The sequence below is a fragment of the Diabrotica virgifera genome, chromosome 5, assembly GCF_917563875.1.
Source record: "Diabrotica virgifera virgifera chromosome 5, PGI_DIABVI_V3a".
In the NCBI taxonomy this organism is placed as follows: Eukaryota; Metazoa; Arthropoda; class Insecta; order Coleoptera; family Chrysomelidae; genus Diabrotica; species Diabrotica virgifera.
In genome coordinates this window covers 43,428,901-43,456,618 of record NC_065447.1, presented here as the reverse complement: position 1 = coordinate 43,456,618, position 27,718 = coordinate 43,428,901, and the positions used below count along the sequence as shown (strand labels likewise).

Sequence of the window (27,718 nt, the reverse complement as noted above, 5' to 3'; positions counted from 1 at the left end):
CATATACAATGGGATGTCATCGGTCTGTCAGAGATAAGAAGAAAAGGAGAACAAAAAATACTATTAAACTCGGGAAACATGCTGTACTACAAAGGTAATGAAGATAACACCAACAACGGAGTTGGTTTTATAATAAACAAGAGAATCGTTAGATACATACAATCCACCAAGGGTATATCAGACAGAGTAGCCTACATTATGCTTAAATTAAAAAGAACGTCGTTGAAAATTATACAGGTATACGCACCAACAAGCACATATAAAGATGAAGATATTGAAAACTTCTACGAAGAAATAACACTCGCTGTGGAAGAAAAGAAAACTAAATTGACGCTAATAATTGGAGACTTCAATGCCAAATTAGGGGTAAGAATAGACGAAGATGAACACAGAATAGGACAATATGGATACGGCGAAAGAAATAATAGAGGACATACATTAATGAACTACTTGGAGGAAAGACAACTTTTTGCTATGAACTCGTTTTTTAACAAAAAACCGCAAAGAAAATGGACATGGATAAGTCCCAACGGTAATACTAAAAACGAAATAGATTACATCCTTACTACAGAAAAAGCCATCATCAAAGATGTTACAGTGCTGAATCGTTTCTCAACCAGTAGTGATCATAGACTTGTCAGAGCCAAACTCAGCATTAATAGCCAATTCGAAACAAAAAAGAAAATGGAAAATAGATCGAAACTAGATATGGGAAAACTTAAGAAAGCAAAAGAGGAATATAAACAAAAAATAAGGGAGAGTATACCGGCCACTAGAGATTTGGAAAACAAAAATATCGATGAAATAAATCAGCTATTAACCTATACATTAGCAAAGGCGGGAAAAGAGGTAGCACAAACAAGAATAAAAAAGGAAAACTATATATCCCAGGAAACAAAAAACCTCATGAGCAAAAGAAAAACATTAATAGAACAAGATAAGAGAAACACAGTAGATTACAAAGAGGTAAACAAAGCTATCAGAAGGAACATCAAGGAAAGTCAAAGGAGAATACAGGAAGAAAAAATAGAAAAAACCATTGAACAAAATAAAAATATGAAGTGCTTAAAACCACAGCTTGGAAGCATACAGATTAATAGTATAAAGAACAAAGAAGGCATAGAGACCAATAATATAGAAGAAATTATACAAATAACACAAGAATATTATAAAAACCTCTACAATACAAAACAGAAACCAACACAAGAAATGCTTAAGCAATTACAAATAAAAATAAAGAATGTCAATTCCGACTTACAACCAGAAATCAGTAAGAATGAGATAAAAAGAGCACTCAAGGAGATGAAGAATAATAAATCGCCAGGAAAAGACGGGATAACTGTAGAAATGCTAAAAAATGGTGGGAAAACAACTAGAGAAGTTTTGTACACACTTATGAATAAAATATTAATGACAAAACAAATACCCAACACTTGGAACGAAGCAGTAACATTGTTACTATTTAAGAAAGGAGATAAAAAGGATCTAAAGAATTACAGACCCATAACTTTACTAAATGTAATGTACAAACTATTAACCAAGATATTAACAAACAGATTAACAACTAAATTAGATGGATACCAGGCAAGAGAACAAGCCGGATTTAGAAAAAGCTTCAGTACAAGTGACCACCTTTTAACGATGAAGATATTAATCGAAAAAGCTAACGAATATCATATCCCGCTATACATGGCATTTATTGACTTCGAAAAAGCATTTGATAGTGTGGAACACTGGGCAGTAAAGAATTCCCTACAAAACAGCAGAATAGACTACAGATATACCGACTTAATTACAAATATATATGATAAGGCAACAACAACTATTAAGCTAATGAAACAAACGGAGCCTATTAAAATAAACCGAGGAGTAAGACAAGGAGATACCATCTCGCCCAAGCTATTCAACCAAGCGCTAGAAGATGTGTTCAAACAACTGCACTGGGATGGTTTGGGTATAAACATAAACGGGCAATATCTGAATCACTTACGATATGCTGATGATATTGTATTAATAGCAGAAAGAAGTGAAGAATTACAAAGAATGATGGAAGAACTAGATAGAGAATCGACAAAGATAGGACTGAAGATGAATTACAGTAAAACAAAAACCATGACCAATCAACAAGAAGAACTAGTAATTACAGTGGCAAAAACAAGAATAGAACAAGTAAAAGAATATATATATCTAGGACAAATCACTAGATTAAATAAAGAAAATCAGACCGAAGAAATAAAGAGAAGAATAAGGTTGGCCTGGGCATCATTCGGAAAACTGTCTTATATTCTAAAGAACAGAAAATACCCGCAATACCTAAAAACAAAAGTCTTCAATCAATGTATACTCCCTGTTTTAATATATGGCTCTCAGACATGGACGTTTACAAAAGAGAATATGGAAAAAATAGCAAAGACAGAAAGAGCCATGGAAAGACAAATGCTGAACATTAAATTATCAGACAGGAAAAGAAACGAATGGATCCGTAACAAAACAAAAGTGAAAGACGTCTCTACCCAAGTAGCAAAGCTTAAATGGAAGTTCGCCGGACACACCCTACGGCAGAAGGATGAAAGATGGACTAAGATGATAATACATTGGAGACCATGGAACCACAAACGAAAAAGGGGAAGGCCACAGATGCGATGGTCAGATGACCTGAAGAAACACACTGGGTCAAAATGGATGCAAATTGCCCAAGATAGAGAGGCATGGAAGAAGGAAGAGGAGGCCTATATCCAAGGATGGATGTTTAGGGCTGATTAGATAGATTAGATAGAACTTAGTTTAGACTTTGTTTTGACTAGAAATTTTTGATTTGATTCGTATGCATATCATCGATGACGCATGGGTATTCTTTCATTTTTTCGACTGTATGTTGTGTTTATATTATGATCTGTAAGTTTCATCGATTCAAAGTGCTTAATATTTGAAAAAATTTGGTTTTAGAGTAAAATTTTTAAAAATTTTAATTTTGAAAAAAATGCTTTTAACAAAAATGCTTTTTTTTTTCAAAATAACTTAAAAATTGTTAGAGATACCAAAAATCTTAAACAATAAAAAAAGTCGACTTTACTTTTCTGAATATTTTATATTTTTTTGTTTTTCTGTAAGACAAAAATTGGTTAAGATTCGGTGTTTCTAAATTTGCATACACTCGTGATAAGTGACTCGTTCAAGCCCTTTTAACTACAGCTCTTTCAAAAATAAAGACTTTGGACCGATGAAACTTACAGATCATATGATCAATACATACTTGAGTAAAAAACTTGTGAAGTGGTAACAATTAAGTTCATTTGGAATGCTAATTAGGGGGTGATTTTCCCGATTTCTTACCAAAAAGAAGGGATAAACTTTATTTTGAGCGTAACTTGTTTACTTTTGATGCTAAAAAATTTTATTAAAAAACAAAAATAAGCATTTTTTGTTTGTTTCCCATTGTGTTTTCACATTTCTGCTTAAGTCTATTAAAAATTATCTTGAGAAGCAGTTTGGGAGTGATTCATGAGACTAATTAGTCTAAAGTTTACATGATGATGTAGTAGGTTTTTTTGGGAGTGGGATAAATGTAGGCTCCCACCATATTTGTGACATTATTTCAATTTTGTATATGAAGTTATCTCTCTCGTTCCATCCCTCCTTGTGGAGTATTGGGCGCTTATGCGTTTCTTGGCCAAAAGTGTAAGATTGCTGTCTGGCCGGGACAGCGCATCTTCTTTTGTTTTTATTCTCTGGATAAATTGTGAACTAATTCCCTCCACTCTCTTCTATCTTTTGCTCTCTTTTTGACTTCGCCCCATCTTAGTCCAATTTTTTTGTGTTCTCTCGTTGTTGTTCTTTTCCAGCTGTTGTCTGGTCTGCCCCTCTTTCTTTTCCCCTCTGGTTGGTATTCAAGTGCTTGTCTTGCTATGCTGCTTTGGTGTTTCCTTAAAGTGTGGCCGATCCATTTCCATTTTTTTTCCTTGACTGTAGTAGATACGTTAGTTTGCTTTGTTCTTTCCCATAGTTCTGTATTAGTTATTTTATTTGGCCAGTATATTTTCAGGATTTTTCTTAGAGATTTGTTTACAAATGTTGGTAGTTTTTTAGTTGTATTTTCGTCCTGTTTCCATGTTTCTGCTCCATAGAGCAGTATACTTTTAATGCAACTGTTAAATATTTTAATTTTTGTTGTTTCCGATATTTCGTTTGTTTGCCAAATTTTATTTAAAGCGTTGAATGCGTGTTGCGCCTTTGTTATTCTCGTCTGTATATCCTTTTTACACCCCCCGCTCCTTTCCATGACAGATCCCAGATATGTGAACTTGTCTACCTCTTCTACTTCTTTACCGTTTATCATTATTTTATTATTTGGATGGTTATTATTTTTTAGAAGTTTAGTTTTTTCTGTGTTTATTCGAAGTCCGATCGTGTCGGAGTACTGTGCCAATTTGTCAATTTTTGCTTGCATATGATTTCGGTGTTCAGTTATAAGGCAGATGTCATCTGCAAATTCGAGATCTTCTAGCTGTTTGAAAAGGTTCCACCTGATGCCTGTTCGATCGTCGATTACTTTCCTCATTACCCAATCTATCATAATAAGAAATAGGGTAGGGGATAGTACACAACCCTGTTTGACTCCACTTTCTATGGATATTTCTTCTGTTACTTCACCTGAATGTTCTAGTTTGGCTTTGTATCCTTCGTAGAAGAGTTTAATCAAGTTTATGATTTTTTGTGGTATCCCATATAATCTAAGGATTTTCCACATCTGTGCCCTATTTACACGGTCAAAGGCCTTTTCGAAGTCGATAAAACTCACATATATATCTTTATTCCATTCATTTGTTTGTTCCAAGATAATTCTAAGGGTGCAAATGTGATCAATAGTGGAATGGTTGGAACGGAAGCCTGCTTGGTTGTTTCTCAGTTTTTTATCTAGTTCCGGCTTCAATCTTTCCAAAATGATTTTGGTCAGCACTTTGGATGTAGCACTTAGTAGTGTTATTGCACGCCAATTGTTGCATTTGCTCAGGTCTCCTTTTTTGGGTATTTTTATAATCAATCCCTCTTTCCACTCCTTTGGCAATTCTTCGTCCGTCCATATTTTATTCAAAAGTGTATGTAGCATCTCTACTGACTGCTCGGTGTCTGCTTTTATTATGTCAATGGGTATATTGTCGATTCCTGCGGCTTTGCCATTTTTTAGTAGTTTTAGGGTGTTTCCAATTTCTTCCATTGTAATTTCTCCAATATTCACTTCTAGCTTTGGTGATTCTACTTCATCTTCTATGATTTGAGTTATTTCATGCTTAGCATATATCTCTTGGAAGTATTCCTTCCATCTTTGTATTATTTCTTTCTCATTTTTTATTCTATTTCCTTGTTTATCCTTTACTTCTCGTATATTTCGTTGTGCTTTTCCTGTTAAGTTTCGTATGATTGTATATTGTGTTCGTAAGTCGTTTTCTTTCGCTGCTTCTTCTGATATATTTAGCATCTCATTTATATAGTTTCTTTTATCTTTTCTGGCTTGTTTTTTTACTTCTGCGTTTTTTGCCTTGTATTTCCTTTCAAGTGCCCTCTCTTCTTCCGATCCTTCCTTTTGTAGAATTTCTTCTTTGATCTTTTTTCTTTCTTCTATCAGTAGTAGAGTGTCTTTGGTAATCCATTTTTTATTTTGTCTTCTTTTTAATCCGATTGTTTCTTTTGCTGTATTCATCATCACTTCTTTAAAATATTTCCATGTTTCTTCGACTGACTCTCCAGTTTGTTGTGATACTGTTCGGTTAATTGCCAGTTTCTCACTGAATTTGTTTCTTATACATTCTTGTTTTAGGGCATCAACGTTGTACTTGTTCCTTCTGCTGATTTTTTGGTTTTTATCTCTGGCTAATTTCATTTTTAGTCTCGCTTTGATTAGCATGTGGTCTGATCCCACATCAGCACCTCTTAAGCTCCTGACATCTTGCAGCCAGCTTCTCCATTTATATTCAATTATTATGTGGTCTATTTGATTCTTGTATCTCCCTCCCGGTGATTTCCATGTTTCCTTATGTATCCGCTTATGTTTAAAGATGCTTCCGCCTATTAAAAGTTCATTTTGCTCACAAAATTCGATTAATCGATTTCCATTGTCGTTTCTCTCTCCGATTCCCTCCTTTCCCATCACATGTTCATGTCCTTTATTATCATTTCCTATTTTTGCATTAAAGTCTCCGATTACTATTTTTATATCTCTTCTATATTTATTATTAATCTTATTAAACGTTGTTTGTAGTTGCTCGTAAAATTCTTCCTTCTCATTTTCGTCGTTTTTATTTGTGGGAGCATATACATTTATTACTATTATGTTATAATATCTTGCCTTCAGTCTCGCCCAAATAATCCTTTCTGACACTGGTTCCCACTCTACTAGAGCCTTTCTCCCATTTTGGGCTAGCAGTATTGCCACTCCCTTTTCGTGTTTGTCATTTACATCCGTATTCCCAGAATATATCATTAGCTGTTGGTCACCTACTCGGGTTGATCCACTACCATTCCATCTTGTTTCGCTTAGTCCGACAATGTCTAATTTGTACTTATCAATCTCTTGGCTTACCTGCTCCAATTTGCCGGTTTCGTGTAGGGTTCTTACATTCCATGCACCTATAAATATGTTCTCTCTTATGTCTATTTCATGTTTATCTTTCGTTTTTGCTCTATTTCTATTTTCGTCCTTGCTCAATTCCTTTTTCTGTGCCTTGTCTGTCGTGATTTGTGCTTTTGTTTGTGTATTTTCATCTTCTGTTAGTTTTTTGGATTTCCCTGGTCTTCTTCTAGCTGGTTGCTGTATTGATTCCATTTGTGTGTTTTTCCATCTATTATTAATTTATTATATTTTATTGTAACACTTTTACCCTTATTAATTTCTTCATTTGCGACTTGTCTTATTTTTTTCTGTGTTTGTAGTTCTTCTTTTGTTATGTCATTATTTATATATACTTTATTGCCTTTTATGTGTTTTAGTTTAGCTTTATTTTGCATGATCTTTTCTTTTTCACAAACTTGTTCTGTAGTTTGACCAAACATGTTTTTTCTCCCAGTTTGATAACTTCTTCGATTTGAACATTCATATTCATTTCTTTTTCCATGAAGTTTCCTACAGTTTGTTTCAGTGCATTTCTATCGATTGTATCTATTGGCAAGCCTTGTATTACAACATTATTTACTTTCCTTTCCTTTTCTAGTCTTTGTACACGTATTTTCATATCGTTTAGTTCTTTTTTCATTTCTTCCTTCTCCTTGTGTTTAGTTTGGTTTTCTTGTTTAACTTTCTCCAATTCTGTTTTCAGGTCGTTTAGTTCCTCCCAGTACTTTCTCTTTTTAAATTTTTTAAATTTTTTGTTTCTGTGGTTAAGTCATGCATCATTTTAATAATTTGATCGAGCTTATTATCTTCGTTACGGGTTTTGTTAGGCGATCTAGACACTTTTTTACTTTTTTGGAACAATTCTTCCTCTTCTTCTCTGTTCCTCTTTCTATGGTCTTCTGATGTGTCGTCGTCCGAATCCACTTTGTATCTATCCATTATTTTTACCGGTGTTAACAAATTCGAAGCCATTTTTTGTGGCGCAGCGTGCATGTATTACTCACTCCCGTTACTTAATAGTCCAATCGGTGTTTTGTCACTGTTCGGTTTGCGAAAAAGTGCCGAGCCCGCCTCAAAAGCGCGGAGGCTCTTCACCTTATCAAACCTAATAGACCAATCAAGTTAGTAAAAAATAAGCCGTTTTTCGACATAATTGAAAAGACGAGGTTTGACAGTTGAAATGTGTAGTATGAGATATTACAAAAGGGCTACCATCTTGGGATTCATCAATTTTTTAGTGGAACAATTTTTAAATAAACAATCAAAACGTCAAACTTAGTTTTGTGCTCATAACTTAAAAACTTGTTTATTTAGAGATTTGACGTTCACAGGTAACTTTTTTAGAATAAAAAGATACATCGAATGAGATACGCTAAATGAAAATCGGTTAATAAACAAAAAAGTTATTGCAAAACAGACGACAAAATCATTGTTTTTTAATATTGTTAATAACAATTTTATTGTTTATTAGAATATGTTTAAATATACATAAACTTGAGGGCATTATGGTGTTTGAATGGTGTGCAAAAAATGGTCCAGATCTGTTCAATAGTTTTCGCAAAATTGAATTTGTTTATAAATTTTTTTGAAAAACGAGCTAATTTCTGAGGCTGGTCCAGTTAATATAGCTGAATGTATCTCAATAATCCGGAGCTCATTTCCTTCGTTAAGATGTATGCTAACAGCCTATGAAAAAAAAAGTAAAAAAAAATTACATATACGTACACAAAATTATTTGTTAATAAATAGCAGTTTTTAAGCTTATAAACAATTACAATCATTTCGTAGAAATTAGATCAAATTAAATGGCAATAAAAAATACGGAAAGCTGGTTAAAATACACAACTTCTAAACAAAAATTTTAGGTCGCACGACCCTTGGGGTCTGAGATAGCCCCTTTTTTTTGAGAAAATCACTGATACGTTAATTAACAACACTAAGATCTGAAATTAACCAATATTTTATAAGAAAAGTCAAAGTTTTTAACAAAGTTTTTAGCAAGAAAAAATGTTAAAAATTGTTTAAACAGTAGTGTTATAAACAAAAAGTATTTTGCGTTCCGACTAAAGTAAAAAATAGCGGGCGTAGTCGACTGACTGAATAGTGCACGCGGTTGACGACCGGCAGCAACTCCTAAAATTACGTTATACCGACCACCAAAAATCAACTTTAAAGTGAATAACAAATTTTCGTCATTCCTTATGTTTTCGAGGTCTCCAAATCCGAATATGGAGTTTATTTTTTTCTAGAATTAGTGGAACATGTTCAAAAATCAAATTTTATGCCAAAATGCGATAAATCAATTTTGATGATTTTTCAATTTTAACTCACTGTATTTTTGGTCGCTGTAAATGTTTCCTTTTGAAAATTTTACTGTGCTATCTTTGAAGCATTTAGATAACAATGAGATTTGTCCAAAATGATTAAACACATTAAAAGAGAAGTTGTTAATTTTTAAACATTTTGTCGTCAGATTTCGTTAGCTTCATGCTTACTTAAAAAAGTTGAGTGACAAACTTTTAAGTTTATAATTTTAACTAACACAGAAATAAAATATAATTCATGAAGAAGTTTTCCAAAAAAATTTAATTTAAAATATGCAATAATAAAAATGTTATGTGACTTTATAGACGAGCGGCACACTGGCACACCCCAAAAAAAGCTTATTTCTCGAGATACTGATACTAATTTTGGTAATAGGTACTTTATATTTTTGATGGTGCTGAAAACGAAAATTAGGGTTGTTTTGAATTTTACGTGGGGGAACATTATCAAAATCGCAACTTTACCCTAAAAATAAAAATCACGTTTTTTGCGTTTAACTTGCTACAACTCAGTTCCATTGTAATATTTTTTTCTGAAATTTTTACAGTATATATTTCTCACCATTCTGAAGACAATGGGACCTGCTTCAATATTTCTGTCTTGCTATAAAGAAAGTTATAAATTGTTTGAAGTAAAAGGTGCAGATTCTTGAACTGCAAAGTTTAATCGCAAAAGTTGAGTGACAAAACTATTAAACAGATCTGGACCATTTTTTTCACACCATTCAAACACCATAATGCCCTCAATTTTAGTTATATTAAAACATATTCTAATAAACAATAAAATTGTTATTAACAATATTCAAAAACAGTGATTTTGTCTTCCGTTTTGCAATAACTTTTTTGTTTATTAACCGATTTTCATTTAGCGTATCTCATTCGATGTATCTTTTTTTTCTGAAAAAGTTATCTGTGGACGTCAAATTTCTAAATAAACAAGTTTTTAAGTTATGAGCAAAAAACTAAGTTTGACGTTTTGATTGTTTATTTAAAAAATGTTCCACTAAAAAATTGATGAATCCCAAGATGGTAGTCTTTTTGTAATATCTCATACTACACATTTCAACTGTCAAACCTCGTCTTTTCCGTTATGTCTAGAAAAAACCTAACTTGATTGGCCTATAAATAGTTACTGTTATTTATAGTTCGTTAATTTGCATACGATATTTTTGTTCTTTCCCAATAAATATAAGAAATTGTACACATACAGATTATTTTCACTTACTTATATTCACTCCCGTTACTTAATAGTCCAATCGTTATTTTGTAACAGTTTGGTTTGCGAAAAAGTGGCGAGCCCGCCTCGATGGCTCAAAATCAAGTCACCTTATCAGAACTAATTAGTTTCTGGTTTTTATAGTTCTTTAATTTGCAAGCGATATTTTTGTTCTATTCAATAAATGTAAATATAAGAAATTGTACTTACAAATTATTCTGCTTGTTTTCTTGGCTCACTTTCTGCACAATTTCACTTTGTCACTTTATGGTTTCTTTGGCGCTTTAAAAGCTTTTTAATTATAGCCGTAATAATCACAAAACTTGATAAAAGTTACGAGCACTCATAAACACGTCTTACCAATTCAATCGTCAATTCAATATGAAGTTATAAACGTTTGTTAGTTCTGAGAAATTGTCGTCATCTAGAAGTTTGAGCCAATCTGATGGTATTTGGCCAGGATCTGGATATTTCTCTTTTATAGGACCAGTATTCTTATAATTTGAGGTATTAAGGGGTTGCCTCGTATCCCGGAGGAACTCCTTTATGTAATTAGTCCATTCTTCATTTTTTCCATTCAAGTCGAGAATTTTTGTCGAGACCTTTTGAGTTTCTCGTGAAGTGAGGAGTTCTTTTTCTCTGGGTGTAGGTAAGAAGTTTTGTGTGTATATTAAACTCGTCATATTTTCTTTGTAGTTCTTCCATTTCACGACATCTTTGTTCCAACCAGGTCTCTTTTGCTGGATATAAGTTGCATATTCGTATGCTTTTTCTGTTTCTTGAAACTTACTCCATAGGTGGTTCTTGGTGTAAAGAAGAACCCTATTGAATATGGGCAATAAGTCCCCTAATGATTTTTAGTTTTTAATTACACTATTTATTACCGTTTAAAAATATTTACAGAGATATGGAATTGCCGAAATCTACACCGGTCCTTAGCGAAAATCTGGTCAATTTTCCTTGCGTTAACAATCGTTGTTACGGTTGTTCCACCGCTGCCACAGAACACTGCTTGACTTTGCTAAGAGCATTGGCACACAATCCTACAACCAGAGAAGTTCTATGTTCACAAGGACTCATCCAAGAACTAGGTAAGATTTATAATTATTGAACATCTTTAAACTTGAATTGATATAAACTTGAGTTTCGTTAATTTTTTAGTATGGAACAATCTAAGAAATGGAAGCATTCACAGTCAAGAGGAGGTGAGACAATTACTTTGCGTTCTGACTAAGGATAACAGGACTGCCACGGAAGAACTCTGCAACCTTTTAATGGAGAGGATAAGTTTGAGTTTGAATGGCCACATCAGTTCTGCAGACTTGGGTATTTCTTTTTAATTATTCGATTTTTTTAAATTGTGATGTCTTTGTTTCTGTTGGGTCAAAAGTTGGCTCAAATATTCGAGTTTTTTCTTTTTATAATCGATAAAATCATCACTATGTAATAGCATTACTACTTAACAGGAGTACTTCCCAAAAATCTGGTTAAATAAGTTACACACTCTTTATATTTAAAAAAATTGAATTTATCATTATTTCATTTTTCAATTAACTATTATGTACGCATTAGGTACGAGTGTTAGGCATGAAATTGCTCTCTTGGCAGCGATGGTTCAAAAAGAAGATGACTGCTGGGAGCTGAAACTCAGGTGTATGATGAATCTGTTCCTGAAAGCATGTGAAGGATCGAGAAGTCCCTTGGTGATGGAATCTATCATTTTACCATGTTTAAAAATACTGCAAAGTTTAATGAAAATTCCGGAACCTGGATCTAAGAAAACTAAGGTAAATTTTTGATAATATTTGTTAAAAATTTTATTCAGTTTTTAATTTTGCTTTGTCTTTTGATATCATTTTTTATTCCATGGTATTTTGCAACGTGTTGCAGCATTTGTTTATCTTGTTTTGGATCATCTGAAACCAGTGGCAGATCTACCCGGGAAATAGTGGGAGTCCCCACCAAGGTCCAAAACTAAAGAAAAAAATTGTTGAAACATAAAAATATATTAGCTGACATGAAACTTAAACCATAGACAGGCAAATTCAACTCAATAATGCCGCTAGGTGCGAAAATTAAGGGAACTTAATTTTCCTTTTGTCCTCCCTTTTATACTGTCTGAAACTATGATATTTAAAAAAAGACGATCAACAACTTGTTTGTAATATATTTTTTACATCATGTCCCCTTTTTATATTTGCGTAAAATCTACTACATTACCATCATACTACTAAGTTAAGTGATAAGTTTATGAAAGGATCTGCCTTTTTCTCTCCTAGCCTGACTTCAATCCTGTAGTACGAAGACCCTAGAGTTATGTATGTATGTTATTCTGAAGCTATTTCCTTGTGGCATTTTTATGATTAATTATTTATATGGGAAATAAGCCACAATTAAAATGAAAAAAATAATTTTATTAACGTTTCGACGTTATATATAATATAATATAATAATTTTAGCAACAACACTTTAGTTTATTTTAGTAATATTTTGTATTTTGACAACGGCACCCGATTTGGGCGTCGAAACGTTAATAAAATTATTTTTTTCATTTTAATTGTGGCTTATTTCCCATATAAATAATTAATTATGTATGTATGTGTTGTAAATTCTAAAGAAGCGTCTTGCCGCATAGCCATCATCCTTCGTCAACTCTCTCTATCAAAGGCATCCTCTTCTCGTATATTTCGGTCATCCAACGCTTTTCTAATGTTCCTATTTCATGATCTTCGTGGTCTACCTCGTTTCCCTTTTCCTTCCTTCCCCGTTTTCCCATTCGGTGCACTACTGTTTCACTTGAGTTCTTACTTCCTCAATACTTTCTGTTGTTTATATTCTTGTGCTTCTTATATAACCCAGTTGTACCGCTGAGGGCCTTTGAGAAGAGCCCACACTTATAATCCATGGCTCCAAATTGATTCCACTATGGCCCTACCCACTCTTTTCTTATTTTCATGTGAGATATTTCTATCCTACCAAAATGAACTAAGACCTCTTAAGATTTTCCTAGTTTGTTGAATTCAAATTTCTCCCCTTGATTTATATTTACATCTTCGTTATATCATACTAGGTATTCTACTCTTTTCACTTATCTGCAATTCCCCTTTTTAATAATATGAGTTATATTACAGATAACATAGTAAAGTAATTCTTGTATTTTAGGAAAAACCAGCTCCTTCCTTGCAACTAAGCGTGCAACTTGAATCTCCGTATGGTGCGATGGTTGACCTCAATAAATTTTTGGATAAAGACGATGCTCATACTTTTAATGGGTGGAAATCAAGATTCCCTAAGGCACAAGAGGCCTCTGCCTCGGCCAAACTCAGCAAAGAGGAGGTGAGTAGTGCAAAAATAATTACTTAGTTATCCTACACATAATTACTTTAAAATTGAATTTTATAAATATATTTAATGGATTAAATTAATTAAGACAAAAAGAAGAATGTAGGTAATTTATTTAATGCAAAATACATTTTACTGCAATCAGAAAACAGAAAAAAATGTTAATTTGAAAAATAAACATTGCTTTTCGCTTAAAGTAAATGTTCAAACTGCTAAGGGTTGGTGGGTGGCAACTTTAATATTGAATTTAAGCGAAAAACAATTTTTATTTTTCAAATAAACATTTTTCCTGTTTTAGGACAACAGTAAAATGTATTTCGAATTAAATAAATTATATACATTCTCCTTTTTGTCTCAATGAATTTAGTTAAAAAAAATTTTTTTTGGCCACCCTGTATAAATAATTATGTTAATGTTTATATTAGTGAATAAAGAATTGAATAACCTTTCGAATGAGCTATCACACGACTCCTATTCTTATTAAAAAAATCATCGATTACGTCATTACACCCAGATGGATGATGTCACTAATATGGTATATATTCCAAAAAATTATAATTTAAAAATAAACATCGATCTGTTTCGGGATTTATCTCCAGAGTCGCCCATTCTCGAGAAAATGAATTTATTCCAACTCAAACGTCCTCACTGTATAAAAAGATATAAAAAAAATTAACTTTTTAAAGGTTTATTTATTAAATTTAAGTCTCTCGAATTTAATTCCGCTGGAATTAAAAAAAATTGTTATAGAGAGGCAGAAAAGTGGCAAAAAACAACTAAAAGTGTCAAAAAAAAATTTTGTATACCTTGAAACCTTCTTAACAATGTATAAAAAAAATTATAACCATAAATATAATAGCTGTTTCTTTAAAAATATTTAAACATTGTATTTTTTTCAAGTTAGAAAGTAAAAATCCCCTTAAAGAAAATACATTAATTTCTTTATTTCAAAAAAGAGTGTTCCGTTAAAAGTTTGTTTCACTGTATTTGTGTTTCGACCATTTATTCATGATTCTTTTTATCGATTACAGAACAGAAAATACTATTTGGCTGAAAAATACTGCCGCAAATGGAGAAGACACATTAAGAACCTATATATCCGCGACGGACTCAATTTCGACGATACCTCATGGCTCAAAGCCGTCATTTTCAACCCAAGTTCTCGATTAGCCCGACAAGTCGCATGTAACATCATAGAAATCATGTGCAGCAGTTTCGAACGCAAGCGCGACATGCTCGATCTGCTAACTCATTTCTTAGCAGAGTTAAATACTGCAGGCGAAAGTGCTGCCGAGTTCCTTGCCATTTACCAAGAACTTATCGCGGAGACGCCTTGGAAACAGTATTTAACTGTTAACGGCGTACTTACAGTGCTCGCGCACCTTATCACCATCGAGATAGAGCAACTTCACAGGCTCGAAGAGACAACTTTGACGTCAGATCTTGCACAAGGATATGCATTGAATCAGATTACGGAGTTGCTGTCATATTTCTTAGATGACGTGGCTATTAGAAGACAATACAAAAGCAGACTTGTTGGAGCGGTGTTGAATGGATACCTGTCTTTAAGGAGGCTTGTTGTACAGAGAACTAGGTTGATAGATGATACACAGGAAAAATTATTGGAACTACTGGAAGAAATGACTACAGGTAACATATTAAGCTTGTTTTTATTTTTATTTATGTATACTGTTGGTCAAAAGTGGTAGTGCCACGATTCACCCTCCTCCTCAGTCGTTTCCTCATTGCTGATTGTCGTGATTCCCTATAATACGAGCAACTATCTCTTTCCATCGGCTTCTGTCCTGAGCTTCCCTCATGGATTCAGATAATGTTTTTCCACTGGCTTTCTGTACTTGATCCGTTCATCGAGTAGGTGAGCGACCTCTACTTCTGCGCCCTTCAACGTTTCCCGAAATTATAAGTCTCTCAAGATTATCATCACTTCTTTTTGCAATATGGCCGAAAAATTTTAAGACGGTGTAGAGGCAAATAGAGGAAAGTCGAGTCTGAATATTAAGTTCTTGGAGGATTGAGTGATTTGTTCTGTGTTCCGTCCATAGTCCAGGGCGGATCTGTTTTGAGATGGACGTTGAGAGGTAACTCAAATTTTTTTGCCGAAATTGCTTGAAAATAAATCAAATAATAATATTTGAGTTATCCTCCCTCTCAAAAAGGTCCGGAACATTGTTTAAATAATCAAAATGTCAAGAATCGAAGGAAAAATTCGATTTTTTTCTTCGTTTTTTGATTATAACTTTAAAAGTATTCATTTCCGAGAAAAGTTGTACTGACATAAAAGTTGCGTAATTCAATTTACTACAATATAAAATTGGTTAAAAATTTAAAAAATAGTCACCCTAGTTGCAAAATAGCAATAATTGCGAAAAAAACATACAAAAACAAGTATTCGCATTTTACGTTTTTCAACCATTTATGCTACACTTAGGACCTTCATATTTCACCCAGAAAAACTTTATGATACAGTAAAACAATACTGTAAATTTCATTAAGATCGGTTCAATAGATTTTGCAAAATAAATTTTGCAATACAGCTTTCGCAAAAAAAATTCATTTTTTCAAAATGTTACAGGACTAAAAATAAAGCAGATAGCAAGTTGAATTTTTTTTTGCTTATAGAAGTGTACTGTACCTTTCATTTGCAACTTTCAAAATTAAAATCGATTAATTACCACGGCGTCAGAAAATTTTTGAAATAAACAATAATTGTTGGTGCTACGCGCAGGACAGCGGTGTTCGATTCACACAGGTTGATTTCCACCAAAATTTCTTCCAATCTTTATCTAATATATTATTTTCGTACTCTATATTTTGTTGTATTTTAATTTTTTAATTCCACAAAAATCAAACTAATTTTATTATTGTTTGTGAAATATTGTTAAAACAATTGCATATGTTTAAAAATAATAAACTTTTATTATTTAAGTTAAAATATATGAACAAAGAAAGTTTTTGCTAATAAAAGTGTTATTTCAAAGGATAGAGTATGTGTTTTTATTTTGCAATAAACAAATTTATTTATTTATATCGAAATGTCATAAAAATTAAAATGTATCAATCATTATCAAAGGTCATTGGAATGCCCAATCAGAGCAAACTATCCGCTGTCCTGCGCGTAGCACCAATAATTAATGTTTATTTAAAAAAATTCCTGACGCCGTGGTGTTAAGCGATTTTAATTTTGCAAAATTGCAAATGAAAGGTACAGTACACTTCTATATGCAAAAAAATTTTCAACTTGCTATCTGCTTTATTTTCAGTCCTGTAACATTTTGAAAAAATGAATTTTTTTTACGAAAGCTGGATTGCAAAATTTATTTTGCAAAATCTGTTGAACCGATCTTAATGAAATTTACAGTATTGTTTTACTGTATCATAAAACTTTTCAGGGTGAAATATGAAGGTCCTAAGTGTAGCATAAATGGTTGAAAAACGTAAAATGCGAATACTTGTTTTTGTATGTTTTTTTCACAATTATTGCTATTTTGCAACAAGGGTGACTATTTCTTAAATTTTTAACCAATTCTATATAGTAGGAAATTTAATTACGCAACTTTTATGTCAGTACAACTTTTCTCGGAAATGAATACTTTTAAAGTTATAATCAAAAAACCAAGAAAAAGATCGAATTTTCCTTAATTTTTTGACATTTTGATTATTTAAACAATGTTCCGGACCTTTTTGAGAGGGAGGATAACTCAAATATTAATATTTGATTTATTTTCAAGCAATTTCTGCAAAAAAATTTGAGTCACCTCTCAACGTCCAAATGTACTAATATTTTTACAGATGCGCCCTGGTCTACCATGAGATCCGAAGCCTTCTTCTCCAGCACCACATTTCAGCGTCAATCCTTTTTCTGTCGTCCGATTTCATTGTCCATGTTTCGGATCCGTAATTAAATATGGGAAAAATTAAGGCACGTACTAATCTTATTTTGGTGTTCTTCGACAAGGAGCGATCTTTCCAGATTTTCGATAATCGATTCATAGCATTTTGGCCATGCCTATTCTCCTACGTATTTCTGTTTCACAAGATCCTGTATTACTGATGTAGGATCCTAGTCCTAGATCATTGAAAACGTTAACCACTTCAAGCTGGTCCAAGGCTCCTGTTGTCTGAAGTGAATTTGAATAATCTACTATCATAATTTTTGTTTTTTGTTTATTGATCTTGAGACCACATCTATTGTTTTCGGCTTCCACTAGCTGCAACAGGCTGGACATTTCTTCTTCGGATGTAGTTATTAATGTTGTATCATCTGCATATCTGATATTTGAGATCTTCTTTCCTGCGATAGAAATACCGCCATTCCATTTGTCGAGTGCTTTTCTCATTATATATTCCCCATAGAAATTAAAAAGACTTGGATATAGAATACATCCTTGTCGGACTCCTCTACCTATTTTAAAAGGATCGGACTTATGGTTTTCAATTCTTATTCTGGTTTCACTGTTCTCATATAGGCTTTTCACCAGAGCTGACAGATGATCAGGAACCCCCATCTCATGTAGAACTTTCCACAAATCTGTCCAGTTTACACAGTCAAATGCCTTCTGATAATCCAGAAAGCAGATGATCATCGGAATTTTGAATTCTCGTGCTTTCTCAATGAGTTGTCGCATATTAAGAATTTGCTCCCTTGTGCCTTTACCCTTCACGAATCCTGCCTGTTCTTGTGGTATTTGTCTATCCAGGTATGTCTGCATGCGACACTTGATGATTCTCAACAGAATTTTACTTGGGTGTGAAATTAGTGAAATGGTTCGATTAGTCGGCTACTTTTTCAAATTTTCGGTATTCGGCCGAATACTGCACTATCTTCTCTGATTGTTACACCTTGCTCTCACCTGATGACATGCACTATCCATCTAAGGCGGGCTACCTTAAGGAGTTTTCTCCTTGTTCGTTTATTCCTCCATATATTTTATTCCTTTTTTTAGGATTTTTCGTTTGGAACCTTTAAGCATTTCTTGGTCCTTCTGGGAAGTGACCATGTTTCAGCTCCATATATTCTGCTCCATATGGTCTTATTAGTGTTTTATAGACGGTCGCTATAACTTTTCTGGGTAGTTGTGAGGCCATCTGTCGTCTCAAGTCGAAGTAGCACTTATTGGCAATTACTATTCTTCTTTTAATTTCTTTGCTGATGTTATCTTTCTGTCTATTGTCTCTGAAAATTGGTGACATCTTCTTCATTTGCCATCTAGTGTGCTAGGATCTTTCAAGATAATGTTTTATTTAATTTTTAGTTGCTATCACCTGGTCTTGATTCACCATTGCTCTAGCAACGTCGGAAAGAAATTATTTTAAGACAACTGGTTCTTTAATATATTATTCCCTATGCTTCCTCGAACACCATACCTGCTATCTGGCTGCTGATACAGGTTGCGTTCATTACTGCGCAGCACATTTGTACAGGTAAACATTTCGAATTTAAAATTATTGTAAGACGAAAAATTATTTTATCATTACTTTTTAAACATTATTAGAAATATGAACTATAATTGCCAGACATTTTTGTGGTTTAAAAAGTAATGACAAAAAAATGTTTCGTCCTAAAATAATTTAATTCAATATACAGGGTGATTGATGAGTGTGATAAAGCTCAGTAGATCCACTATAGTAATAGATAAGCAATAGCAATAAAAGTTGATAACAATTAAGTTTCAGCTTTACATTACGAAATTAGTTAGAATGTTTGTTACAGGGTGTTCGATAACATAGTGGCAAACCAAACTTATGTTTTTTTTTTAAATGGAACACCCTATATTTTATTTTATATTCGAAATTCTCTTAACTTTCCCATCACAAAAATATAAAGGTTTGTTATGTTATATAGGGCTTTTACAAAGTTATAACCAATTTTTTATGAATAACATAACAAGGTCAGCTCCCTGTATAAATAAAAATAAGCACAACAGCAATGGTTTATTGTTGCTATATTTTTTTGTTGATTGTCAAAATTTATAAAAATGGTTGATATTGCTAATTTTCCTTATATCGAATACAGGGTGAGTCAAAACGCAAGTACATTCTTTTCTCAGAAATTTTAAATGGAGCACCCTATATTTTATATCACCATCGAAAAGTATCATTACCGTACTTTAATTTTTGTGTAATATTCCATATGCCTAAATTTGTTAGTTTTCGAGATATTTTCATTTTTCAGCAAGTTATTAATTAAGGTGTTCTATTTAAATTTACTGAGAAAATAATGTACTTGCGTTTTGACTCATCGTGTATTCGATATAAAGAAAATTAGCAATATCTACCATTTTTATAAATTTTGACAATCAACAAAAAAATATGGCACCAATAAACCATTGCTGTCGTGCTTATTTTTATTGATACAGGGAGCTGAATTTACTACGATTTTCGTAGAACATTGGTTATAACTTTGTAAATACCCTGTATAACATAACAAACCTTTATATTTTTGTGATGGAGAAGTTAACAGGATTTCGAATATAAAATAAAATATAGGGTGTTCCATTTAAAAAAACGTAAGTTTGGTCTGCCACTATGATATCGAACACCCTGTAACATTCTAACTAATTTTGTACTGTGAATGAAGCTCAAAGTTGGCTACAAGTTTTGTTATTAACTTTTATTGCTATCTATTACTATAGCGGATCTACTAAGCTTTATCATACTAATCAGAAACCCTGATTTTGTATTTACCTGTACAGGTGTGCTGCGCAGTAATGAACGCAACCTGTATCAGCAGCCAGATGGCCGGTACGGTGTTCGAGGAAGCATAGGGAACAATATATGAAAGAATCAGCTGTCTTAAAATAGTTTATCGAAAACGTTGCTAGCTCTTAGACCATTATTGTTCCTTTGTTTCTGGTTGTAGTTCAAAGAATTGCCATTTTTCGCACTAGTGTAGGCTAAGTAAACTTGACAGTATGAGCCAATATCAAGAAAGTTAGTTGTGTTACAAATGTAGACACACGTCAAAGAAAATATTTAAAACGAAGATGCTAGTAGTTGTTATGGATATGATATTAACTTTGAGGTGTTGTCATCCAAAGATCGTGGGTTCAATTTGCTATTCAGGCCTTTCTCTGTTTCCTTTATAAGTATTTTTTTCTCACGAAGTATTTAAAAAAATACTTCGTAAGGAATATTAATATATTAGTCATAATTTTTTCATTTTTAATGGGTCAACTTTGGTCGGGCAAGTTAACTTAAAGTCCTAAAAAGTTTTAAAAAACCTACGTACTTCGTATACTTTAATGTCCAGTTGCACCAACAAATAAACAATTGATTTTTTGATTTGGATTGCCCGTTTATTTTAAAATATAATAATGGTCAAAAAACTGTCAATTAAAAACAGAAATTTTAACGATTCTCCCGAAAAATATTAAATTTTTTACCATCAAATATAATAACAGAACACTTTTATTTTCTTTCGAAAAAGGTTAAAATTTAATATTTCTTGGGAGAATCGTTCACATTTTTGTTTTTAATTTGACAGTTTTCTGACAATTAGATTTTAAAATAAACGGGCAATCCAAATAAATCGTTTATTTGTTGGTGCAACTGGACATTAGTGTAATATTATGTTCGGTATTTTATTACAGGTACGGAAGAGGAAACCAAAGCTTTTATGTCAGTGTGCATTCAAACAGTAGAACGATACAGTCTTCAAGACATTTTAACTCCGGTGTTCATCTTTGAACGTCTTTGTTCCATTATATATCCCGAGGAGAATGATGTAGGAGAGTTCTTCTTGACTCTGGAAAAAGATCCTCAACAGGAAGATTTCCTTCAAGGCCGAATGTTAGGCAATCCTTATTGCAGTCTGGAAGCTGGATTGGGGCCTTTGATGAGGGATGTCAAGAACAAGATCTGTCAAGATTGCGAATTGGTGGCTCTTCTTGAGGACGACAATGGTATGGAGCTCTTGGTCAACAACAAAATCATGAGTTTAGATTTACAAGTGAAAGATGTATATAAAAAGGTAACGTATTTTGTGTATTTAATATTTCTGGATTATGTAATAAATTAAATGTTGTAGATCTGGTTGGCAGAAGGAAGTGACCATGAACCGATGAGGATTGTGTACAGAATGAGGGGGCTCCTTGGTGATGCTACCGAAGAATTTGTAGAAAGTCTTAGTAATAAATCCCAAAGTGATGTAGATAATGAAGAGGTCTATAAAATGGCCAATGAGTTAGCCGATTGTGGAGGACTTCAGGTATGGGCAGTTGATATATTGTTACGTTAAAGATAAAATAATTAGTTAAAATTAATAATAAATTCGTATCCCCGTCCATTTGATTTATTATTATCAGAATTATTAAAAATGTTCTGAAGTTTTCTTGTGGCGTGTTCCACATTGGTAGATATTTTTAAATGGGATTAATTCACGATAGGGAACTTGCATAAATTTTTAAATATTAAAATGATATTAAAAAACATAAGGTAACATGATCTTAAAACGCTTGCATGCGAAAAAAACAAATATTTTTAACCCGCACGCTAATTACAACGCTTTGAAAATGCTATAAAATTCAAATATCTTAGGAGGCTCTTGAACGTCCTTCTATTGGTCCGACGTCACGGGCCACGGTCAACCGGGCTAAGCAGTCGGAAACAACGCGATTAGGGTAGGTATCACGGGTATATTACATTTTAATCGTCTTTAATGGACAATTCCTAGGTATTATTTATGTTCATCTTATATATTGTAATAAGTAGTTCCCCAATCAGCTTAGTTTTAAACTGAAATTGATAAAGTTGAGTGCTACTTTGTAAAGAGTTTAAAACGCATAATATGACGGACGAGGGTAAGTCTGACAACTTACCTACCGTTGATGTCTTCATGGTGGCAACTTTTATAAAAAGTAGTGAAAGCTATTCTATTGGAGAAATGCGAGGTGTCAAGGCAAATAAGTAAGAGTTATTAATAGGCATGTTTAAACCGTTTATAACAATAGTTTGGTACCATTATATTATAGTGTACGGTTTACCCCGTGGGTTTGATCTACCTACCTCTAATCGAAGGATTTCGTATATCCTGGAAAAGATTACGGTGTAATTTGCATTATAATAAAGATTATATTTTATTGTAATGTTTATTAGTACCTACTGGAGCCTTTCATTATTGTGTTCAAAGCCTTCTGAGAAAAGATTATGGTGATTAGTAGACGTACCGATAGAACGTGTACATAGCCAACAAAATCCTTCTTTACAAAGTTAATAATACGCATAAATAAGAAGAATCATTATTGTAATTTTACAAGTTAATATCTTTATCATCTCAGCTTATACTTACACCGCATCCCTCGGTAGACCGCAAGCTATAGTAGAAACCCGACTGTAGACCGAATACTATAGTAGCACCAATACTTTTTAGTTACTCTTACTTTTATTACTAAAAGTTTTGTTTATTTTTAAGTTACTTGTTTCTTCTTTGTTCTTCAACACAAGAAACGACAAAAGTAATTTCATAAAAAATAACTTTTTGATACATGTCAACAGAGATAAAATGTTAATATTTTGCCTGTCACAGAAAAAATCATTTTTGCCACAGAGTAAAACAAGATATTTCAACTATATTATTTATCTATGGGCAAACTGCATTACATCCGTGTCTATAATCAATGATTAAATGCAATAGCCCACCGAACGGGCAAACGATACGAGTGACCTATGACGTCAGACCCCAGCTCTCGCTTTTGAAGTTGTTTGAAACGGAAATTTTAGGCGCGGAACTTTGATCAGATGTTGTACGTACACTATTCATTGTTAAGACGTAATATTTTGAATATAACATTTTAAAACATAAATTAACAATTTTATGCAAAAAAATTTTTTAGTGCAAGTTCCCTATTGATTTTAATTAGAATTAAATTTTATATGCAATCAGAGAAATAAAAATTTTCTTCATCAAAATTATATAGAATTAAGTAAAATTAAATAAAATTATACAAAATTAATTGAAATTAAAATATTTAATAAGATTACATAAAATTATATAAAAATAAATATAATTGTATAAAATTATGTAAAATTAAATATAATTTTAAAATATTTTTATTTATGAAGAAATTTATTTTCAGGTTATGGTAACTAGATTGGGAGCGATACCGAGCGTCACCAGAGCTAGACCGTTGTTACAAGTGTTATTAAAATTATTTAGGTTATGTGTGAAAGTTAATCGTTGTCAAGAGGTTTTAATAAAGCCGGAGTTGAAGTCCATGGAAGTATTTTTACGCACGTTGCAACTTTGTTTAGATAGCGATAAAGATTCTAGTCAAACTGGCGTTACCGAACAACTATTAGATGTAAGTATATATTGTTAGATTACTTCTACAGTTTATCCCAAACCCTTTTTCACTGCGTCATAGTTTGTTGAATTTGCTCTAACGCATTAATCTAGAAGTGACAGAAAAAACGTACTTCCGTTGTTATTATTATACATAAAACTTCGAAAATTATGTATTCGTTGAAGGGTATTTTCATATTAAAGCGACTTATTACTTATAGATGTGTAATTGGTTGATGATTACAATACTCTAAATAGAGAACCAATCCGTGATACGAATAAAGATAATTCGAAACAAAAGTAATCTATCGTGACAGTACTTTTACAATTTTAACGGATAAAATAACAGTTGTAATTTCATGTTAGAAATTTCGGTGTTTCTAGTTTCTTTCGCTCAGGTGGCTGCCAATTGCCAATCCATTATTTGGTGGTTCTTCTGTCCATGATTTGTCTTAATGTTTCATTTGTTACCTGCATCATTCTGGATGTGGATATACCTGCTGACCTGCGCCAACTGTGTCGGTTGTATGTCTTTATACTTTAAAAATGTAATAATCTGTGGTATTAACGTTTTTCATAGCAATGTTGGTATGTTTTATAATTTCTTATTTTTTAGATTATGGAAACGATCTTGTCGAAAGCAACGAGTGAATCCGAAGAAAACTTCACCGAGTTCTCACAAACTCTAGGTAGTGCCGAATACGTCAAATCTTTACTGTCATGTACTAATCAGCAGGTAGTGAAGAACAGTTCCGTTCTAGTCCATTTAACCAGGGTATTAGCCGCTTTGGTTTACGGCAACAAAGAGAAAATGAAGATTTTACTTGACCATTTCAGGTAAGTCTAGATATATGTATCCAAGAATAACTCTTATTATTTGATAACGTACACAAATTTGGCATTATGGCATTTTAAATTTTTTTGGTAAATCAAAAACAATCCATCCAAAATGACTAAAAATTACAAATAAACTAATGTTAAATACACAGAAAAAAACTTTTTTTCTTTTTTGTTTTTGCGAAAAAAAAAACGAAAACAACTTCAGTTAATAAAAAAGTGAAGTAAAAACTTACACATATATATTTTTAGAAAAAACAAAGAAGTACTTTTGATTCAAATAAATAACCGTATACAAAGTGTTGCACTTTTTGCCATTGGTATGATAATTATACATATTATAATAGGGCAGCAAAGTATGCTAAATGTGCAGTCACTCGAGCGCTTTGGGGACCTATTGGGTTGTGAAGAGTAGGTCCTAAAACCCAAAAAAGTTAAGTAAAGTTTTCCATTTTACTGGGGACTTGTCCATTTTTAATTTAATTTTCCATTTCCAACAATCGTTTTTTTAGATTATAGCGCCATCTATCCATAATTCGAAAAAATGTCTCGAATAAAAGCTACTTATTTTTACGTAAGGAATCTAGTCCTGTCGCCAGGGGGGGTACAACGGCCTCCTTAATTCAGATGGACTTACCCAAGTTTTTTTATATATTTTGACCCGCAGAATACGAATTTTTTGGGTAACAGTTGATCCGGATGTCGATAAGATTGTTATAGACAAAGAACTTGAGGAATTACATAACAGCGATTTCTCGCAAAACAAAACATCTTTTTGTATTTTTTAGGTCATTTTAAGCAAAAAATATTCCTACAAGTTTTTTCGTAGAATGCATAGTTTTCGAGATAACCGCTTTTGAACTTTCAAAAAATCGAAAAATTGCAATTTTTGAACCCGAATAACTTTTGATTAAAAAATAAAGTAGCAATTCTGCTTACCGCATTTGAAAGTTTAAGTCAAATTATATCGGTTTTGATTATTTGCATTGCATAAAATTTATTATTTTATTGTTAAACAAAGCTATAAACACCTAGTATGTGAGTGTTGTTTTCAATGATTTCTCATTTAAAATCGAACGAGTAGGTAGAGTAGCTACAAGTGCAAGCGAGGCAATTTCTACGTAGCATGCGTTAAAACGCATGTATTAGGCACGGGAAACACTATGTGTTTATAGATTTGTTTAACAATAAAAAAATTAATTTGTAGCAATGCAAATAATCAAAACCGATATAATTTGACTTAAACTTTCAAATGCGGTAAGCAGAATTGCTACTTTATTTTTTAATCAAAAGTTATTCGGGTTCAAAAATTGCAATTTTTCGATTTTTTGAAAGTTCAACCGCGGTTATCTCGAAAACTATGCATTCTACGAAAAAACTTGACGTAGGAATATTTTTTGCTTAAAATGACCCAAAAAATACAAAAATATGTTTTGTTTTGCGAGAAATCGCTGTTATGTAATTCCTCAAGTTCTTTGTCTATAACAATCTTATCGACATCCGGATCAACTGTTACCCAAAGAATTCGTATTCTACGGGTCAAAATATATAAAAAAAATTTGGGTAAGTCCATCTGAATTAAGGAGGCCGTTGTACCCCCCTGGCGACAGGACTAATCCAAATCTGCAATAAAAAATGGGGGCTCCCATTTAAGATTTTAAAGTAACCCCTCACCCCACCTCCGTGGGAGGTCCTGTTTGGTGCCATTCGATAGATTTTTCAAAAATATTGAAAAAGTGTATTTTTCAGTTTTTCGATCTGATGTTCATTTTGCGAAATATCGCGGGATTCGTATTTAAAATAGTAAATTTACCCCCCACCCCTCTCCGTGGGAAGTCGTGATTCGATAGATTTTTGAAAAATATTAAGTACGTATTTTTTAGTTTTTAGATCTCTCATTCATTTCGCGATATATTCGCTTGTTTCTTGTGAAACTTTGGGACTCGCCCATTTCCTTACGCCCCGCTCAAATCGTCAGATTTTTTAAATATACACTGTTTTGCATCTACTTAACTTACCTTATCTTAATCTGACGATTTCAAGTTTTTCTAAGGATATATTTTTTTTCGGCCCCCCTTTAGGGGGACTCCCTGCATTAAGAGGCAATACATGGTAGAGGGGCCGCATATGAAATGCCTCCCGAAAAAGGGTATCTTACCTGTCGCTAAAATGGTCACATATGAATTGCCTCCCAAGCTTTAAATAAATTACATGCTTCTAATCTTTATGTGAAGGTGAAACGTTGCCACATCTTCGTCCCTTTGTAAATTTTTGGCAAAATTGGTATTTTGTTATTTAATTTTCAACCTTTATGTATTAAACATTATTCACACTAGGCGGTATTTATAAATTTCAACTAACTACTTATACATAATATACAATTAGTTTTATAACCATTATAATATATTTTATAATAACCATTATTTTTTGTTATTATAGTTATTAAGGTACCAAGGGTATTATAAGGATAATAACGCTTGAGGTCTTTGGTGTATAGACCGAGGGTCTTCGACCGGAGGTATATACGTTGACTGAAAGCCTGATTATTATAATACCGTTGTGCCTTCAACGTTTAATGTCCGACTAAATTATTCTTTATTTGCAAAAAATTTGCACGAATTTTGAATTAATTAGTTTTCAAATAAGTACATTTACCAGAAATAGTCGTAACGTAATTGTGGTAACCATAGTTTTACTTAGAGTTTTATTTGTCAACTTGACAGTATTTAACTAGCCATTTAAATTTAATTAAAAATAACGCCCTAGGGCATTATATCATACCTAACTGATTTCGAAATCATGTCATTATTTGTCAAATAATATACCAGTCGGACATTAAATTATTAATGTCCGACTAGTTTATTGTGATCAATGATGTGTATCATGATTTCGAAGTCAGTTACGTATGATATAATGCCCTAGGGCGTTATTTTTAAAAACAAGCCCTAACGCCCTAGGGCATTAAATTTAAATGGCTAGTTAAATACTGTCAAGGTGACAAATAACAACCTAAGTAAAACTATGGTTACCACAATTACGTTACGACTATTGCTGGTAAATGTACTTGTTTTAAAATTAATTAATTCAAAATT

The 27,718-nt window shown here is 32.6% G+C and overlaps 1 protein-coding gene across 1 annotated transcript in view; it reads left to right on the top strand.

Annotated features, from left to right (window-relative positions):
• LOC114328390 (E3 ubiquitin-protein ligase UBR4) overlaps window positions 1-27,718 on the top strand; it is a 193,332-nt gene that overhangs the window by 137,296 nt on the left and 28,318 nt on the right. The window contains exons 32-40 of the mRNA XM_050651407.1: window positions 11,051-11,238; window positions 11,309-11,473; window positions 11,720-11,934; window positions 13,310-13,483; window positions 14,521-15,139; window positions 21,100-21,479; window positions 21,537-21,716; window positions 23,584-23,808; window positions 24,406-24,626. Coding sequence (XP_050507364.1) covers window positions 11,051-11,238; window positions 11,309-11,473; window positions 11,720-11,934; window positions 13,310-13,483; window positions 14,521-15,139; window positions 21,100-21,479; window positions 21,537-21,716; window positions 23,584-23,808; window positions 24,406-24,626 — 2,367 coding nt within the window. The remainder of the gene's footprint in view (window positions 1-11,050; window positions 11,239-11,308; window positions 11,474-11,719; window positions 11,935-13,309; window positions 13,484-14,520; window positions 15,140-21,099; window positions 21,480-21,536; window positions 21,717-23,583; window positions 23,809-24,405; window positions 24,627-27,718) is intronic.